Below are 19,695 nucleotides of genomic sequence, written 5' to 3' on the forward strand. Positions count from 1 at the left end.
TGGCTGATTGAGTCCCGGTGTCTGGCAGAGGAGGCAAAAAAAGAAAAGCAATGAAAACAAAGAGTACTGAATTGCAGTCTGAGTCCTGTGTATGTGGGTTGTGCTGGGTGTCTTTGTAACCCTGAGTGTTACAGTATAATTTTGACATTTTCTGTCAATTCTTGAATGTTTTGGTTTTTTTTTACCTAAATATCCATCAGGTAAAAAGTCCATTGGTGCCACCGGTAGAAAATTATATCACTGCAATGGATGAGACAAAATGCTGCTGGTTCAGACGTTTACAAAATGCTCAACAATAAAAAAAAATTTTTAAAGTCAGTGTAGTTGGATTTAGTAAGATTCAAAGCACTTCAGTATTGAGGAAAAGTGCTACATTGGACATAAATTGGGTGGAGGGTATTATTACACACTTCAGTTGACCAAACTTTTCCTGCTAAACTTTGTGTCAGGGTGTGGTCTGCAGCTCGGCTGCGGGGGAAGGGTGGTGCAATGGGTTCAGGGGGTGAGTGCCAGTGGAGGATGGCTGACACAGCTGGTATTCATCATTCCTCCCCTATGTTCAGTTAGGTTCTGCCTGTCAGTGTGGTTGCTATTAATTTGCTGTTTTACATTGGTAGTCATTTGTGACTGTCTTGAGCTACATTTTGCTGCCCTCCTGTGTCCAACTCCCTGATTACCCTTTTTTGTATAAATAACACTGCCTTTACCTTACTCCTGGTCCTAGTATCCTGTTCACCTTTCTGTGTGTTCCTCTTTGGACTTTATGTCAGGGCGACTCGGTTTGGATTCAATCACTGTTGAGAACTCCAGGTTGGCTGGTTGGAAGAGGCAAAACAGCAAAAAGTGACCTCTAGCTTCTTGTTGTCTTCCTGAGCTTGCCCATTGGTCTGGGGCAAACTCAGACTTGAGTCAAATGATTTAATAAATACAATACAAATACGCTGTTTCTTAAACAGCGGTGGAGACATGACAAAATCGAATACAATAATAAATCAGGTAAATATCAGGCAGATTTACGTAAGTAAAATAAAGAAAAAACAACAATTACAGTTATCAAGGACTCAGCAGGGAAAACATTTCATAATTTTACAGATATAAATAAGGTTTTTAGGAAGTTTTACATGAATCTATACACCTCTGACCATGACTCAAATATGGACGATATTCACAAATTTCCTAGTGCTTTAGATCAACCTCATTTAACACAAGCTCAAGTTAGGGTGTTGGATACAGCTCTAGATGAACTATTCTGCACTCTTGATAAAATCCTCAATAATAAGACACCTGCTCCAGATGGCTTCCTTGCTGAGTTATACAAACATTTCTGGTGAACCCTGTCCAGACCATTTGTAAGAATGATTGAAGAATTTATGATTACCTCTAGAATTTCTCCTACCACGAATACTGCAGTGATTGCCCACTGTCTCTGGTAAATACAGAGAGTCCTTGCATCCCACCTAGCAAAAGTAATTCCAGCACTTTTTCATGCTGACTAGATGGGTTTTATTGTAGGCAGACAATCAGCTATTAATACTCCTAAACTAATTAGCTTAATGCAGCTTTCACACTATCAAAAAAGTAACAGTCTAATTGATGCAGAAAAAGCATTTGACAAAGTAAGCTGGAACTTCCTGTTTGTAAAATTTTAAGAAATTTGGATTTGGAGAATCGTTTTTCAACTGGATAAGAGCATTTTACACATTGTCAATCGCCACAGTCACCACCAATGTGGTTTATTTTCATTGGTTCTCTGGTTTATTTTCTATATTCTTTTTATATTTTCCAAACATTTTCTTGGCGATAATCTGCCATAACTTTTGAATATGCTCACATCAAAAATTGCAAAAAAAATTACAAGAGGGTTTTATGTAAATTACTTCTAAATTTGAATGAGACAAAATGGTTTTTGGAAAAAGTAAAAGGAGGTGATGGTGTTTTAACTGTTTGCTAGTCTACCAGAGGTCTGCTTGTAGAGTTGTCATGGTGATGACCAGGCGTTTTGGAGATTGAAAATGTGACGTCATTCTGGGGTAAATCCGCAAAGGATTATAGGTACGAGTGGAAAGCGGTATGAGCGCACGCAGGCTTTCACACGAAAACAGTCACACAGCGATAAAAAGAAACACAAAAAATGGCAAGAAGATGTTGTATTATTAACTGCAATAGCCGGTCGCATGACAGCCACGGGAAGCCGACGGGTAAAGAGATCGGTTGTTATCAGATTACGTCGTGGAAGAGAAATTGTTTAAGCCGACGGATGGTCTGGATTGCAGCCATTCGAAGACCAAATATAACGTCCCAGAACACTCCAGCTCACATGTTAATCTGCTCCAAGCATTTCCACAAAGGTCAGTCTTCTGTTGTAGTTATCATAACATAATTGTTGATGTAGGTTACAATATGTGCCGAAGGGTTGTATTGAAGCAATCAAGTGATGAATAACTGTTTTCCAGTATGTTGTTTTTATTTGCATTATTGATTTGTTTTTCACTGAAGCAGCTAATACAGCCTAATGGAATCCAATTTTGCCTCTTTCTTGTAAGATTCTATGATAGAATGAAAGAATAATGCCAGTTATAGATAAATACAAAAAATTGAATGAATTACAAAACACTCATTTTTTTTCTATTAGATCTGAAAATGTTGTGTAATACTACAATCTGAAACGACAAATAGATTGCGTTGGCCTGTACAGGAGATAAAGGGAAAAAATGTAACAACAGCGGTGAAATGGAATAGTCCAAATCACCAAAGTACACTGGTTCAATCCCCGGGCTCTCTGTCCTGGTCGTTGTGTCCTTGGGCAAGACACTTCACCTACCGCCTACTGGTGATGGCCAGAGGGGCCGATGGCGCGATATGGCAGCCTCGCTTCTGTCAGTCTGCCCCAGGGCAGCTGTGGCTACAACCGTAGCTTGCCTCCACCAGTGTCTGAAGGCGAGAATGAATGAATAGTGGAATTGTAAAGCGCTTTGGGTGCCTTGAAAAGCGCTATATAAATCCAATCCATCATTATTATTATTAATGCGCGAAAGTCACGTGGTCTGTCAATCTCCATAGATACCAAAATTTGCTGGTAGCACTTTAGTCATATTCATGGCACATTGTTGCCATTATTTTACGCTTATTTATTCTATCCTGTTATTTTATTGTTAATTTAGGTTTTACCTAATATTTATTGATTTTATTCTTATTCATTTTTTAATCTTCTTACTCTATTTATATTTATATTTATATTGTATCCCGTTCTTATTTATTTTATCTTTTTACCCAGTATATACTCTTATTAGGTCATATCTCCAGTGTTTCCTCAGAGGGCGCTCTCTGCACCGGGGCTGTGATCGACCGCGGCTGCTGGGGCTCTGGGGGTCCTCTCAGCCTGGCTGGGGGGCTTCTTTGCCTCCCTCCTGCTGTGTGCCCAGCCTGGAGGCTGCGGTCTGTGACCGGCTTCCGGTGCAGACGGCTCCCCATGATAGTGTTTCCTCACTTGGCTCATGCGTACCCAGTCCAATTTTACTTTTTAAGTGTGTGCGTGTGTGTGTGTGTGTGGGGGGGGGGCTGCTTTTAACCATGTAAAGCACTTTGTGCTACATTTTCTTTTTGTATGAAAAGTGCTTTATAAATAAAGATTGATTGATTGATTGATTGATTGATTGATTGATTGCAGCATTTCAGTTTTGCTCAAGCAAAGGACAGGATAAATTAAAAATCATTTTTCATTCTTTACTGTTCTTTGGCGTTACTGTATCCAAGTTCCTATGCGAAGGTCTTAGTAAATGCTGTAGCTCATTAAAGCCTCTGTATTTATTGCAAAAAAGGACCATAAGATTTTAAGCAGTAATGCACTTATTCTTGCAGCACTGGTTGTGTGTGTCCACACAACTAGTTATATAAATAAATTACCTGATTCGGTGTTACACGAAAACCATGATTTGTAAATTATTACTGTTAAAATAGGTAGAACTAAACAACTGTAAACTTCATCCTTCTGCTTTTTGAGAATATTTAAAGATATTTGTTGCAACTTTATTATTTTTATTTTTTTCCTAAACTGTTTACAGTGTACTTTGTTATATTTTTATTTCAAGTTCAAAATAAAATAGTCAATCTATCAATTAATTAATCTTTAATAATTCATAAAATGCAGTACAATACATAATTTATATGAATTCACAATAATTAATAATTGATCATTACTGAATCCAAGTAAGTAAAATAAGGGCAAAAAACAAAGCAGAACTACACACTCTCATGAAAAACAAACACAAAGGGAAGAGAAATCATTATCTAACTTAAACACATTATTGAAGAAGACAAAGGTCTCCTGCTATGTGTGTCCTATTTAAGTATTGGTCTCATAAAAAGAAGCGTTTTTCATTAATAAAGACAAAATATTTTGAGGCTTCTTGAATTAAAATGCAAGTTTATATTGAAATGGATCCTAACAGAATGATCTTGCTGTTGTGTCTAATATATAGACTTCAATTATAAAGTAAAGTCAAGTAAAATCTAAATTTGATAGTCACTCTCTTTGCTGAGACAAACCAAACTCATCACTGTTGAAAATTCATCACAGAAAATATTTGCTAAATCCATTGAAGTTAGCACTCTTTAACAGGTTACGTTTAGCTTACAACTAAATGCAGCACAGCAGTAAACAAAAAGAAAACCCCCCCACAAAAAGCAGATATACTTTATGAAAAATATGGAATGAATCAATAAGGTGCTTTTTAAAGGTTTGATATAACATTAGGTCTTTTTTTATACAGTTTTGGAAACAAACAGGCTGAACTATGGACACTTCTCTTTGGGCCTTTTCTTTTCTGGAAGTTTCTGCCAGCTCACCTTTACGTCATCAGATGTCCCTCCCAACGTCTTTTCAATCTGTGTAACAGAAACGAGGATTTAATTGTTGCCCTGTATTTTACAGATTCTCTGGGTAAAGATTAGAAAGTTGTCTCAGTGGAAAAGTAAGCTGCGTGTTTAAAAATTTGACTGTTTAGAGAAATAAGCATGTCTGTCTGGGAATTAGGCAAGTAAATTACCTTACTTGAACAGTACAGAGAAATCTCCATCAACAAATACGAACATCTTGAAGATGAAACTTTACTCTGCATTTAAGAATTCTATAGACGTTACCCATTTCAAGATGTTCTCCCTCACAACGGGGTCTGTCATGTCCACTTGGGAGTTGACATCAGCCAGATTCAGTGTTACCGCGAACTTTTTCCGTGAAGCTGGTGAGATCATAAAATTCTCTTTAATTTTAGTTCATATCTATACAGTTTATATAATTACAGTCACCACCAACATTGGCAATATTTCTAACAGTGGTGTTTATGTGGGTGTCTCAGGTTCAAAACTGGTTTGCACTCATTCTTATGTCAAACTGGCAGCATGTTCTTGTTCTATACAACTTACTGAACAACGACATTACAGTGTAATTGATTGTAATGATGACCCGATGGGATGTGAAAGGAAGTGAGCTGAGAGGTGATTGAACATAACTGTAGTAAAGTCTGTGTCTTTCTCTGTGGATAGAGGTGCATTATAGACAAAATGATTTTCCCAATGAGATATATGATGAAGCAATGAAATAGCTATAATTACCATTTTTAACATTCTGTGGATGATCCAAAATCTTTCTCACCTGAACAGATGACAGTAGCGCTCTGACCACGTTCACATTTTTTTGTTCCAAATCCACTGTGTTTACAGTCAGTTAGAGAACTTTCATTTCCTGAACAGGTCACATTATCAAGCCAAATCTGTCCAGTTCCTGGACCAAACTGAGCCGATTGAGGAGCCTTTACTGCCGACCCACAGTTCAGCTCTCTGCAAACCACCGCGGCATCATTTAAGTCCCAGCCATTATTACAGACTGTTCCCCAGCTGTTATCGTAGTAAATTTCAACTCTGCCAGAACACCGAGTCGATCCAGAGCCAACTAATCTGATCAAATCTATCAGGGAAAAGAAATGATTTCTATGTTCAAATGTTTCTTAAAAAATATGTATTTCACATTAAGACAGACTGATCTGCAATGTTTTTAGCACTGAATTTTATTTTTTACCTGAACAAATGACACCAGCATCCTGACCATGTTGACAGTTGTGCACTCCAAATCCAAGATGCTGACACTCCGTTAGAGAACTTTCACTTCCTGAACAGGTCACATTATCAAGCCAAATCTGTCCAGTTCCTGCATCAAAATGAGCTGATCGAGGAGCCTCTAGTGCCGGTCCACAGTTTAACTGTCTGCAAACCACCGCAGCATCATTTAAGTCCCAGTTAAAATCAGAGACTGTTCCCCAGCTCTTATTGTGATAAACTTCAACTCTTCCAGAGCATCGAGTCGATCCAGAGCCAACTAATCTGATTGGACCTATGAGACAAAAGACATGCTCAATATATGAATTTGTTCCTGATATACAGATTTTGATTTTTCTTAATTGCATGACTGCAATTACATTTCAATGTGTTTATTATCTGAATGTTTTCTCACCTGAACAAATGACAGCAGCATCCTGACCACGTTCACATTTTTTTATTCCAAATCCACTGTGTTTACAGTCAGTTAGAGAACTTTCATTTCCTGAACAGGTCACACCACTGAGCCAAATCTGTCCAGTTCCTGCACCAAAGTGAGCTGATCGAGGAGCTTGTAGTGCCGACCCACAGTTTAACTGTCTGCAAACCACCGCAGCATCATTTAAGTCCCAGCGATCATCACAGACTGTTCCCCAGATGTTACTGTAGTAAATTTCAACTCTTCCAGAGCATCGAGTTGATCCAGATCCAACTAATCTGATTGCATCTTTCACATAACAGATGAAAGATATTTTAAAATTTCCATTGCACTAATTAAAGGACTCCATGTAAAACGCACAAGAAAAGACTGATCTGCAATGTCTTCTTGTATTTTAGTGTATCTCACCTGAACAGATGACAGCAGCATCCTGACCATGTCCACAACTGTTTGATCCAAATCCACTGTGTTGACACCCAATAAGAGAACTTTCATTTCCTGAACAGCTCACATTGTTAAGCCAAATCTGTCCAGTTCCTTGACCAAAGTGAGCTGATCGAGGAGCTTGTAGTGCCGACCCACAGTTTATCTGTCTGCAAACCACCTCAGCATCATTTAAATCCCAGTTATAATCACAGACTGTTCCCCAGCTGTTATTGTGATAAACTTCAACTCTGCCAGAGCACCGAATTGATCCAGGCCCAGCTAATCTGATCAGATCTATTAGTTAAATGACAAGAACTATGGTTTGATAGTTTATTTAAACTTTTTTTTAAAAAAAAGGAATGTACGAGATACAAGAACAGACTGCATTGCAATTTTTCACTATCTAAAAATGTATCTCACCTGAACAGATGACAGCAGCATCCTCATGATGTCCACAGTCGTGTGATCCAAATTGATTGTGTACACACGTAGTTAGCGAACTTTCATTTCCTGAACAGGTCACATCATCAAGCCAAATCTGTCCAGTTCCTTGACCAAAGTGAGCTGATTGAGGAGCTTGTAGTGCCGACCCACAGTTTATCTGTCTGCAAACCACCTCAGCATCATTTAAGTCCCAGCGATCATCACAGACTGTTCCCCAGATGTTATTGTAGTAAATTTCAACTCTGCCAGAACATCGAGTTGATCCAGATCCAACTAATCTGATTGCATCTATCACATAACAGATGAAAGATATTTTAAAATTTCCATTGCACTAATTAAAGGACTCCATGTAAAACGCAAAAGAAAAGACTGATCTGCAATGTCTTCAGTATTTCAGTGTATCTCACCTGTACAGATGACAGCAGCATCCTCAAAATGTCCACAGTTGTGTGATCCAAATCCACTGTGTTGACACCCAATAAGAGAACTTTCATTTCCTGAGCAGGTCACACCACTGAGCCAAATCTGTCCAGTTCCTGCACCAAAGTGAGCTGATCGAGGAGCTTGTAGTGCAGACCCACAGTTTATCTGTCTGCAAACCACCTCAGCATCATTTAAGTCCCAGTTATAATCACAGACTGTTCCCCAGATGTTATTGTAGTAAATTTCAACTCTGCCAGAGCATCGAGTTGATCCAGATCCAACTAATCTGATTGCATCTATCACATAACAGATGAAAGATATTTTAAAATTTCCATTGCACTAATTAAAGGACTCCATGTAAAACGCACAAGAAAAGACTGATCTGCAATGTCTTCAGTATTTCAGTGTATCTCACCTGAACAGATGACAGCAGCATCCTGACCATGTCCACAACTGTTTGATCCAAATCCACTGTGTTGACACCCAATAAGAGAACTTTCACTTCCTGAACAGCTCACATTGTTAAGCCAAATCTGTCCAGTTCCTGCACCAAAGTGAGCTGATCGAGGAGCTTGTAGTGCAGACCCACAGTTTATCTGTCTGCAAACCACCTCAGCATCATTTAAATCCCAGTTATAATCACAGACTGTTCCCCAGCTGTTATTGTGATAAACTTCAACTCTGCCAGAGCACCGAGTTGATCCAGGCCCAGCTAATCTGATCAGACCTATCAGTTAAATGACAAGAACTATGGTTTGATAGTTTATTTAAATTTTAAAAAAGGAATGTACGAGATACAAGAACAGACTGCATTGCAATTTTTCACTATCTAAAAATGTATCTCACCTGAACAGATGACAGCAGCATCCTCAAAATGTCCACAGTTGTGTGATCCAAATCCACTGTGTTGACACCCAATAAGAGAACTTTCATTTCCTGAGCAGGTCACACCACTGAGCCAAATCTGTCCAGTTCCTTGACCAAAGTGAGCTGATTGAGGAGCTTGTAGTGCCGACCCACAGTTTATCTGTCTGCAAACCACCTCAGCATCATTTAAGTCCCAGCGATCATCACAGACTGTTCCCCAGATGTTATTGTAGTAAATTTCAACTCTTCCAGAGCATCGAGTTGATCCAGATCCAACTAATCTGATTGCATCTTTCACATAACAGATGAAAGATATTTTAAAATTTCCATTGCACTAATTAAAGGACTCTATGTAAAACGCACAAGAAAAGACTGATCTGCAATGTCTTCAGTATTTCAGTGTATCTCACCTGAACAGATGACAGCAGCATCCTGACCATGTCCACAACTGTTTGATCCAAATCCACTGTGTTGACACCCAATAAGAGAACTTTCATTTCCTGAGCAGGTCACACCACTGAGCCAAATCTGTCCAGTTCCTGCACCAAAGTGAGCTGATCGAGGAGCTTGTAGTGCAGACCCACAGTTTATCTGTCTGCAAACCACCTCAACATCATTTAAGTCCCAGCCATCATCACAGACTGTTCCCCAGATGTTATTGTGGTAAACTTCAACTCTGCCAGAGCACCGAGTTGATCCAGGCCCAGCTAATCTGATCAGATCTATTAGTTAAATGACAAGAACTATGGTTTGATAGTTTATTTAAACTTTTTTTTAAAAAAAAAGGAATGTACGAGATACAAGAACAGACTGCATTGCAATTTTTCACCATCTAAAAATGTATCTCACCTGAACAGATGACACCAGCATCCTCCCTGTGATCACAGTTGTGTGATCCAAATTGATTGTGTACACACGTAGTTAGCGAACTTTCATTTCCTGAACAGGTCACATCATCAAGCCAAATCTGTCCAGTTCCTTGACCAAAGTGAGCTGATTGAGGAGCTTGTAGTGCCGACCCACAGTTTATCTGTCTGCAAACCACCTCAGCATCATTTAAGTCCCAGCCATCATCACAGACTGTTCCCCAGATGTTATTGTGATAAACTTCAACTCTTCCAGAGCACCGAGTTGATCCAGACCCAGCTAATCTGATGGACACACCTGAAAATCAAATACAGAGAATACACATTATGAATAAAACATCCAGTATTTTTAATGCTTTCATCACCCATCTTAATTATGCTGTGAAATCATGTAGTAAAAATAATCTTTGAGGTCAAAAATTCTTACAAGGTGTTTAACATGGTAATCTGTAATCCTGTAAGTTCCTACAATACAGTAGCTGCTTTGGCTGCTTTGCAGGTTTACAAATCCCAGTCAGTGATCTGCAAGTTAGTCTATAGTGAGCAATATTCTGCCAAGCCTTGTTAAAATGTTTCTTAATAGTAATTCTATAGCAGGATATTTTTGTAATATACAGTTTTGTTGTTGATGTTGTTAATGATAGAGTAGAAAGTGGTCCATGGTCCTTCTTTTGTTAGCTTGTCAGGTAACAAACACGTGTCAGTCATTTGAACTTCAAGCATTTGCAAAGTTGTTCTTGGATGCTTACCGGATATCTGTGAATGAGCACCTGAAAAGTGAATCACAAAGATAAACAGGTTAAAACAGTGTGTTGCACATTATGATTCACATCTCTCAACATGTGGCAGAGAGAAAGGAAATATGTGAAAGTTCAACCAGGGCCTAGTCCCACCCATCCATCCATTCATCTTTTTCCACTTATCTGGGGCCGGGTTGCAGGGGCAGCAGCCTCAGCAGAGAAGCCCAGACCTCCCTCTCCCTTGCCACCTGCTCCAGCTTGTCCGGGGGAACACCAAGGCATTCCCAGGCCAGCCGAGAGATATAACCTCTCCAGCAAGTTCTGGGTCTGCCCCGGGGCCTCCGCCCGCTGGGACATACCCAGAACACCTTACCCAGGAGGCACCCAGGAGGCATCCTTGCCAGATGCCCAAATCACCTTAACTGGCTCCTTTCGATGGCTCCCTCCTGGATGGCCAAACCTCACCCTATCTCTAAGGTAGAGGCCAGCCACCCTTCAGAAGAAGCCCATTTCCTCCACTTGTATACATGATCTCGTTCTTTTGGTCACTACCCACAGCTCGTGACGATAGGTGAGGGTAGGGACGTAGATCGACCGGTAAATTGAGAGCTTCGCTTTTACACTCAGCTCTCTCTTCACCACAACAGACCGGTACAGCGTCCGCATCACTGCAGCCGCAGCACCAATCTGTCTGTCGATCTCCCGCTCCCTTCTCCTGTCACTCGTGACCAAGAACCCGAGATACTTAAACTGCTCCACTTTGGGCAGGAACTCGTCCCTGACCCGGATTGGACACTCCACCCTTTTTTGGCTGAGGACCATGGCCTCAGATTTGGAGGTGCTGATTTTCATTCCCACCGCTTCACACTCGGCTGCGAACTGTTCTAATGCGTGCTGGAGGCCATCACCCGATGAAGGCAGCAGAACCCCATCATCCACAGAAAGCAGAGACGAGATTCTGAGACCACCCACGTATGCGATTATTTCTTGAACTTAAAGAATGGCTGAACAAACATTTTGGACAAACCCAGTCCAGGTTGTAGTGACGCTATTTCAAAAATCTGAATGTAAAAAATTATAAATCATTTTTACTGGCTTGCTTATCAAATAGCAAGTTAAAAAAAACCTGAACATTAGCAAATAACAGTATACTAATCAGTTTCAAGTATTATAGTTTTGATCACAACAATCTACTCATTGATTCCCTTTTGATTGTGTTTTTATAGCCTGAGGCCGGAGGGGGCGTGAAGGAGGAGTGGTCCCGCTCCTGAAATTCAAATAATATCTCCACTTCACTAGCAGGGACCACTTCCTTGGTAACGATGGGCGATGAGGGATGAGGAAGTGTGAATAGTGCTGCGGTTTGGGGAAGGCCTTGAAGAAGGAATCCCCTACAGGAGCGAAGACTGGGCATTACGGAGGTCTTGGAGATTGTTGTGAATGTATAACAGATAGGCTTGTGATGACCATCGAACCCAGGAGCTTGATTAAGTGTTCGGGGATTCCTTTGCGGGAGGCAGAAGTCGCGGCGCCGATGCGGAAAGAATGGCCAGAGAACAGATTTGGAGGAATCGAGAGCACTTGGCGAAAATGTGAGAGGAATCATGTCCTTGTTGGGGCGTGGCCAGATTCGGTGATGAACAGAGAATCTGAAGGTAAGGCGTGCTGAGATTTTCTGAGCTGTGAGGCAAAGGAATGCTGGGGGTGGAGATTGTGGGTTTAGAAGGTTCTGGTACGGGCCCTGGTATTGGGTCAAGCGGGAGAGAACAGGAGGACGGCGCAAGGGCTGTGGATCGTTTTGGGCTGGGACTATGCAGGCGGAAGCGGGATGTGATGGGGCGCCGGACAACTTGCAGGAGAGAGAAGAATGGGCGGTGAAGACGCAGCAGTAGATTTCCTGATCGAGATTGCCCCAGAAGTTTTCTTGGTTAAACTGCTGAAGGCAAGCAGCTGCCTGAGAAGCAAACTGGATGTGGTACTGATAGAATCTGGTGCCACCAAATCAAGGTCAAGGTCAAGGTAACTTTATTTATACCCATAGGCAAGGTAAATTTGCTTTACAGAAAAAATGATAGCATTTGGCATCCCTTCAAAAACACACATACAGTACCTAATAAAGATATAAACCTCCCTGTAGCACATATATAGTAATTTAAAATTTTGAATCAAAAACAGTTCTTATTTAATTCAGTGACAGCAACGGGGACAAAGCTATTTTTATAACGCTTTGTCCTGCATCTCGGAAATAGAAACCTCCATCCTGAAGGAAGAAGCTGAAATTCACCCCTTAGAGGATGGGAACCATTTTTAAGGATTGATAAAGCCATCCTCTGTACCTGCTTGGAGTACAGGGAGGCTAAACAAGACTGTGGCTCACCTATCAGACGACTGGACCATCTCACTATCTGATTTAGAGAGTTTTTCTCTGTGACAGAGATCTGACCAAACCATGCCACCAAACAAAAGGATAAAACAGACTCAATAAAAGAACGATAAAACAAAGTTAAACATTTTTTGGTCAATGTGGAAATGAGCAAGTTTCCTAAGGCAATAAAAGTGCTGGTGACCCTTTTTACAAACTGATTTGCAATTTTGATCAAAGTTCAGTTTTTCATTGATTATGGTCCCAAGATATTTATATGATTGTAGATTAAAGTGACTCCGTGCCCATTTTGTTGTTTCCTAAAATCAACAACCATATCTTTTTTTTTAGATATGTTCAGCTGGAGATAAGACTCCTCACACCACTGAACAAAGTCATCAATGACTGGACCGTGGTTAGTTTCACCCTCTTTCAGTAAGCTGACAATAACAGAGTCATCTGCATATTTAATAATGACCCTGTTTTCATGTCTGCTCTGACACAGGTTTGTATAGAGAATGAATAATAAGGGCGATAAGACGCACCCTTGAGGAGAACCTGTGGAGGAGAACACTCGGTCAGACAGAATCCCATTTATTCTCACTCTTTGTGACCTGTCAGTTAAAAAATATAAAATCCAGCCCACCAGGTTTTTCCTGATTTCAAACTGTTCTAAAAGTCTTTTAATTAAAATATAGGGTTGTATTGTATTAAAAGCCGAAGAAAAAACAATGAAAAGAAGTCTTGCAAAAGTCCCTTTACTCTCTACATGTTTAAGAATCAAATTTAGTAAAGTCAAAAGTACGTCCTCCACTCCTCTATTGGGCCTATATGCAAACTGCATTGGATCCAGCTGATGTTCAGTCTCTTTCATAATCACATTTCTGATGATTTTCAGACTTTCATTACAACTGAAGTGAGGGCAACAGGCCTGAAGTTGTTTAGAATTGTTGGACGACTAGATTTAGGGACAGGGACCACGACTGCTTCTTTCCAAAGAGAGGGCACATGTTGTGTTTGCAAGGATTTATAAAAATTAACCTAAAATATAGGACTGAGTTCGTCAGCACAAGATTTAATTAGGCGGCCACTAATATTATCCGGACCCTGGTTCTTGTTCACATTGACTGTATTAAAGGCCTTTTTGACATTGCTGAGTTCAATGATAAAGTGCTGAGTATCTCTCAGTTTCTGTTTCTGTTCCAAAATATCCTCGCTAAAATCAGAAGAACTAAAACGAGCATAAAACATATTTAAAGCATTTGCAAAATCTCTGTCTGAATTAAAACAATCTAAAATGACCTGACTACTGCTCTGGGGATTTTGAAACCCTGCTATGGTTTTCATACAAGTCCAGGCAGACCCAAAAATTTTTGCAGCAAATTTGCTTTCAAGAAGGTTTTTGTAGCTCTGTTTTGCTTTCAAGATCTCGATTTTCAGTTCCTTGGTGGCTGTCTGAAAATCAGTAACAGCCCCCTCTTTAAAGGCCTGTCTCTTTTTCCTTAAACAGGATTTGACGCTTTTAGTGACCCATGGCTTATTGTTAGCGTAGACTTTAACGCGCTTACGGGGTATAATCATATCTTTACAAAATACTGCATAAGAGCTAGTAACATCCACAAAAGCGTCGAGATCATCTCCACAAGACTGAATAAAAACTTCCCAATCTGTACACTTAAAACCTGCAAGGTAAGCACAGATTCTTCTGACCATATGTCAACATCCTTAGTCTTTGTCTTCTCTCGTTTTAAGACAGTTTTATAGATGGGCAGAAGATGCACACAGTTATGGTCAGAAGATCCCAGAGGAGGAAGCGGGAGAGATTTATAAGCATTCTTCACCGATCCGCAACAAAGGTCCAACACTTTATCCCGTCTGGTAGGACAGGATACATATTGATACAGATTGCCCAAAGTTGATTTAAGAGACACATGGTTAAAGTCCCCCCTTATAAAGTTTGGGGCGTCAGGAGAGAGTGCCTGCAGCTTCTGCACTACGTCTGAAATGATGCTGCAAGTGGAGGTGGGGTGAGCCCTCGGGTGAATGTAAACTACGGTAATAAAAAGTTGTGGAAACTCACGAGGGAGATGTATAAAATCCGGCATACATGAGGTGAGGTCCTTACCATCATACGGTAAGTTTAGTTGTAACAGTTCGTCGCGGGAGTAAACAATCCTCAGCTGACTCACGGCCTCGCCCACATCATCGGAAACAAGCCAGCACAGTAGAAATCCAACCACAATGAAGAAAAAAGAATCCATGATGTTCTTACTGTTGTGGAGCCTGTGTCACTCTGTAAGAAAACTGTCACTTCCTTCAACCAAAACACATGCCAGCGATAGAAACGAAAAGAAATGATAGGAACTTAAAGAACTTAAAAACTTAAAAACTTAGGATGCCAAGCTCTCACTTGCTGCCGGTCGCTGCGCGCGCATGCGCCCTTTTCGTAACACGAGGTCGAAAATAATGATCAGATAGGAGTCGAACTCTTGTCTTCGGGAGGGAAAAGCGGTGCAGAGCACGTCTCTGTATAACGAGAAGGCTAGAGCAAACGGGGCAGCACCACGTATAATAATGGGACCGTCGTGACCATCTATCACCCTAGGTAGAGCAGGTTGCGTGAGAAGAGGAAGAATGAGCTCAGCTAAATCTACGTATATACCAGCGATGATTAGTTGGCGAAGGTTAGCAGATACAGGAGAAGGCTTTAGGGCTGGTGGGTTGGGAGGAAGGATTGCCATGGCCAGCGAAAACTTGGCGGTGTTAGCTTGGAGAAATGGAGCCTGGGCCAGGTGCACCTCTGAACTTCACCAATGGGAGGAGGAAAGGCTGCTTGGTAGGAGGGAGGAACAGTCGGACGGCTGGTTGTAGGAATGTTAGCTGAAATACGGTGGGAAGTAGCGGAGGTGAGAGGACCTGGCAACGCTGTGCAGGTGTTAGCTGTGGTGTTTAACAGGGGAGGAATGAGTGAGCTGAGGAGGGAGCATGTGGAGTGGTGGCGGGCTGTGGCTGTAGCCGGTGTTCTGGGAATCCATCCTACCTGACAAACCATCCTACCGGATGTTTCTGCGCATGCACACAACACGACATTCAGTGGCGAACCGTCCTACCTTTGTGAATATTGGCTAGAAAAAATACTCTGACGGGTAAAATTAAGTGCCAAACCATGCTACCCTTGTGAATGTTACCTACAAGCATACTTTAACGGGTAAAGTGAAGTGGCAAACCGCTTAAATTGGTGCTGGAATTACTCTGTGACAGCAGAAATGTGCATAAACTACTTACGGTAGGACATTTTGCAAAAGTAGGATGGTTTGTCAGAACACCGGCTGGGTGAGGCTGAAAGGAGCAAGGAAGCGTTGGTAATGGAAGTGCTAGCTTCATTTGTGCCCGGAAGAGAATTAACTCTGTTCGGTGTTAAGAAGAAATGGAATAATGTAGCCTTGTTATCGGATCGACGAAAGCAGATGCCTCTCTCTTTCAGAACGCGTTGGAGACGGGCAACAGTCCAGTCGGAGATCTTCGTGTGCAAAGAAGCTTCGGGAGACCTCACCAGAGCGTGGGAACGGCGGCACGACCTCGGAGTTGAACACTGAGATTGATCGTGTTTCCGGGAAACTCTGCGGGGCTGGAGACGTGCCTCAGGGCGATCCGAGTGGAGCTCGCCGAGAACTTTTACTGGGAGGGGATCGTCCTCTAGTAGCTGATCGGAGGTTAAAGTTTGGTGGGAAAGGGGGGCGACTGGAGCCGCTGTATTGTTGAATGGAGCGGAGAGAGGTGTTCCGTGGAATGTGAATGACAGAACTGACGGCTGCGTGGCGAGGACGGCTGCTGGAAGGCGCGCCGGACGGGCCGGCTGTAATAGGGCACTCCGCGGCGGCTCCACTAGGAAGATCAGTTTGCAGATCCCGAGCTCCCAGTGGAAAATCAGGTGGAAAGGAGTGAGGTCTTGGTACGATGGGCTGAGCCACGGGGAATCCATGGTGATGAGCTGAAGGGTGAGTAGGAATCAAGCTCTTAGAATTTGCGAGGCATCTAGCGACGAGGAGTGTTCGCATGAAAATGAGAACGGCAGCCTGAGGGGGCGTGAAGGAGGAGTGGTCCCACTCCTGAAATTCAGATGATATCTCCACTATAAAATCAAATGTAACGCTATCTTCACCTAGCATGTAGCTCTAGTCAGTAGAATTTTCCATTATGGCTCTACTTCAATTCATTTTAACTCTCCCATCTTGAAGTAATCTAGAGGCAGAATGCCAACGGGGTTATTTCCAGAAGTGGGAGGCAACAAAGTACAAATACTTCATTAATGTACTTAAGTAGAATTTTTAGACATTTGTACTTTACTTTAGCATTCATTTTTCTGACCACTTTTTAACTTTTACTCTCTTTATTTTAACACAAATATATGTTCTGTACTTTCTACTCCTTACATTTTCAAAACTCTATCATTTGTAGCGCACATACTCGACGATTAAAGTGGGCTGGAAGGAGTGCAGGTGTCCACAAGTCCTAGTCAGCAAATAGCTAATGGTACAGAAGAGGAATGAGCATAAAGGGACTAACACTTCTACACAACATAATGTTTCTACAACATTTCTATCAGCTTAACAAACATCAGCAATCACAGTTTGCCTCGGAGTGTGTTGCCAGCTAAGGTCCAGCTGCTGTATTTCACAGGGAGAAAAAAGAAAGAGCTAACTTCACTCAGAGAGAGAGAAAGATGCAAGAAGACACGACAGGAGAGGAAGCAGAGAGGTTAGATTTAAAGGGAAGGACTGCTCAGTGATACACAAGTGTAACAGAGAAGACTTTACATTTAAGTTGATGACACTTATTCATTCACTGAATTCAATCATTATACTAACTTTATACAGTCTAGTTTAATGACAACATACAGTGCACTGCCAGTGTAGGAAATGGAAATCAGCCAGGATCACTGTGAAACTGCCACATTTTGTTGAATTCAGTTCTGTAAATCAGCAGAGCAGCAGTTGAGCTGATCACAGCTTGTGTGATAAGAAAGCCTAGTGGAGTTCTAGCAATGATTGGGAGTTATTAGTATTTTTCCCCTAACGAATCTTAGTGTTCCCCCACCTGCTGAATCCCTCTTTAACGCCTATTTTACACTTTTTCCGGGTGTGGAGGTAAACTCACCCTCTAAGATGTATTTTTTTTAAATAATCTTTTACTGCTTGTGTCCTAAAAAACAGATTCAAGCTGAGTGTATTCATTTGAATTCAAATTTAGGTTTGAATAGCATTGGTATTTTTGTATTATATTAAAATATCAGAAGGTTCAGTTACCTGTGCCTGAAAATGGTTAGCATAATTGTATAATTCTAAATAATATAAAGGAGTATAATTATAAAGGAGCTACTTTTTTACTTTCTTACTCTGAGTACATTTTTAGACACAAGTATATTTCTACTTAACCTCAGGTTATTTCACAGTATCCAGATAGAGCTTTAAAATAATTTACAGTAGTTTAAAAGAGCTAGATAATAAGAAAATGTGTACTCCAAATAAAAATCTGACTTTCTCACCTTTATATAAGAGAATGGTCATGACAGAGACGCAGTAGACAAACTGTTGGACAGCCATGCTTAACTACACCTGTTTTAATTTGACTTCAGATATTAAATACTGAAATTTGCCCCACCCAATCCACAGGCTCATATGTCCTAACTTGGCTTTCCTCTCACTGACTACAGAACTAACACGAGCAACAAAAAGAAGACAGCAAATCTTTTCTGTATAAACATACAGTTTAATATAAAATATATAGCATATACACACAAATACAAAATAGCAGGACAGTATATATATGACCAAATTCCTGAGACAGAATTTTCCACAAACACTTTCTTCAGCCAGTAATCAGATGTTGGTGTGAATTTAATTAAATGAGAAGAAAAATAAGGAGAACATTTTTATTCATTAATGAAAATGTTCTGTTTTATAAATACGGGGCAGTCTGCACAGTGGGCTGCCAGAACATTTTCTGTAATTTTGTGTATTTATTATGTAGAAAAGCTGAGATGTGTTGTTGAAATTCCATTTGAGATATAAGATGTTTCAGGGATTGATGGGTAGTTAAATGTTTTTTACACTGACAGAAAGGGGAGTTTCAGTCATGTGGTCCACTTAAAATTAAAGCCTCTTAATTTCTTGTTAGAGGTCATGATTGAGTATATCTAGTAGTTTCTCTTTGCTTGACAACACTCGCTGGATAAAGTACTCAGAACAGTGGAACTCAGTGAAGATCTACGAATGAGAATTCAAGATTTACACATTGGAAATGTCTGTTATAGCCAATTCCAAACTACTGCAAATTCCAAGACATCAGTTCAACCAAGTAGTACTGGATATACAGTGGCAAACGCTGTCCATCTAATCTGACTGAGCTGGAGCTGTTTTGCAAAGAAGAATGGGCAAGGATTTCAGTCTCTAGATGTGCAAAGCTGGTAGAGACATACCCTAAAAGACTGACAGCTGTAATTGCAGCAAGAGGTGGTTCTACAAAGTATTGACTCAGGGGGCTGAATAATTACGCACACCCCACTTTGCAGTTATTTATTTGTAAAAAATGTTTGGAATCATGAATGATTTTCGTTCCACTTCTCACGTGTACACCACTTTGTATTGGTCTTTCACGTGGAATTCCAATAAAACTGATTCATGTTTGTGGCTGTAATGTGACAAAATGTGGGAAAGTTCAAGGGGGCCGAATACTTAAGTAAAATACTTTGCAAGCCACATATCCAGCAGTAGCCAGATAATAATAATGCGGAAGTAGCAAGGGCATACCAGACCGTTTGAGAAACTTTCAGAGGTGTTGAATTTCATGTAGATGAATTTGCATGTTTTTTCCTGGCAGGAAAACAAAATAAATGAAAGACTATCACCTCTTTTTAAATCTATGTAAACATTAAAAAAGAGAGAGAAAAATACAGTTTGAAAATAAATGTGAGCGGTATCTGTATCCTAGAAGACATGAAAAACTGCATAAGTAAAAAAGAAAAGAGTAAAATAATTA

General features: G+C 40.7%; 1 protein-coding gene across 1 annotated transcript in view; it reads right to left on the reverse strand.

Annotated features, from left to right (window-relative positions):
- The window catches only part of LOC118455566 (uncharacterized), a 91,149-nt gene that overhangs the window by 24,165 nt on the left and 47,289 nt on the right, over nt 1-19,695 (reverse strand). The window contains 10 exon segments of the mRNA XM_087838252.1: nt 5,651-5,962; nt 6,074-6,385; nt 6,506-6,817; nt 6,938-7,249; nt 7,376-7,687; nt 7,807-8,118; nt 8,238-8,549; nt 8,669-8,980; nt 9,100-9,411; nt 9,539-9,853. Of these exon segments, the coding sequence (XP_087694378.1) occupies nt 5,651-5,962; nt 6,074-6,385; nt 6,506-6,817; nt 6,938-7,249; nt 7,376-7,687; nt 7,807-8,118; nt 8,238-8,549; nt 8,669-8,980; nt 9,100-9,411; nt 9,539-9,853 (3,123 nt within the window).

Source organism: Neolamprologus brichardi, chromosome 3 (genome assembly GCF_056152115.1).
Source record: "Neolamprologus brichardi isolate AB-2024 chromosome 3, ASM5615211v1, whole genome shotgun sequence".
NCBI classification, from domain to species: domain Eukaryota; kingdom Metazoa; phylum Chordata; class Actinopteri; order Cichliformes; family Cichlidae; genus Neolamprologus; species Neolamprologus brichardi.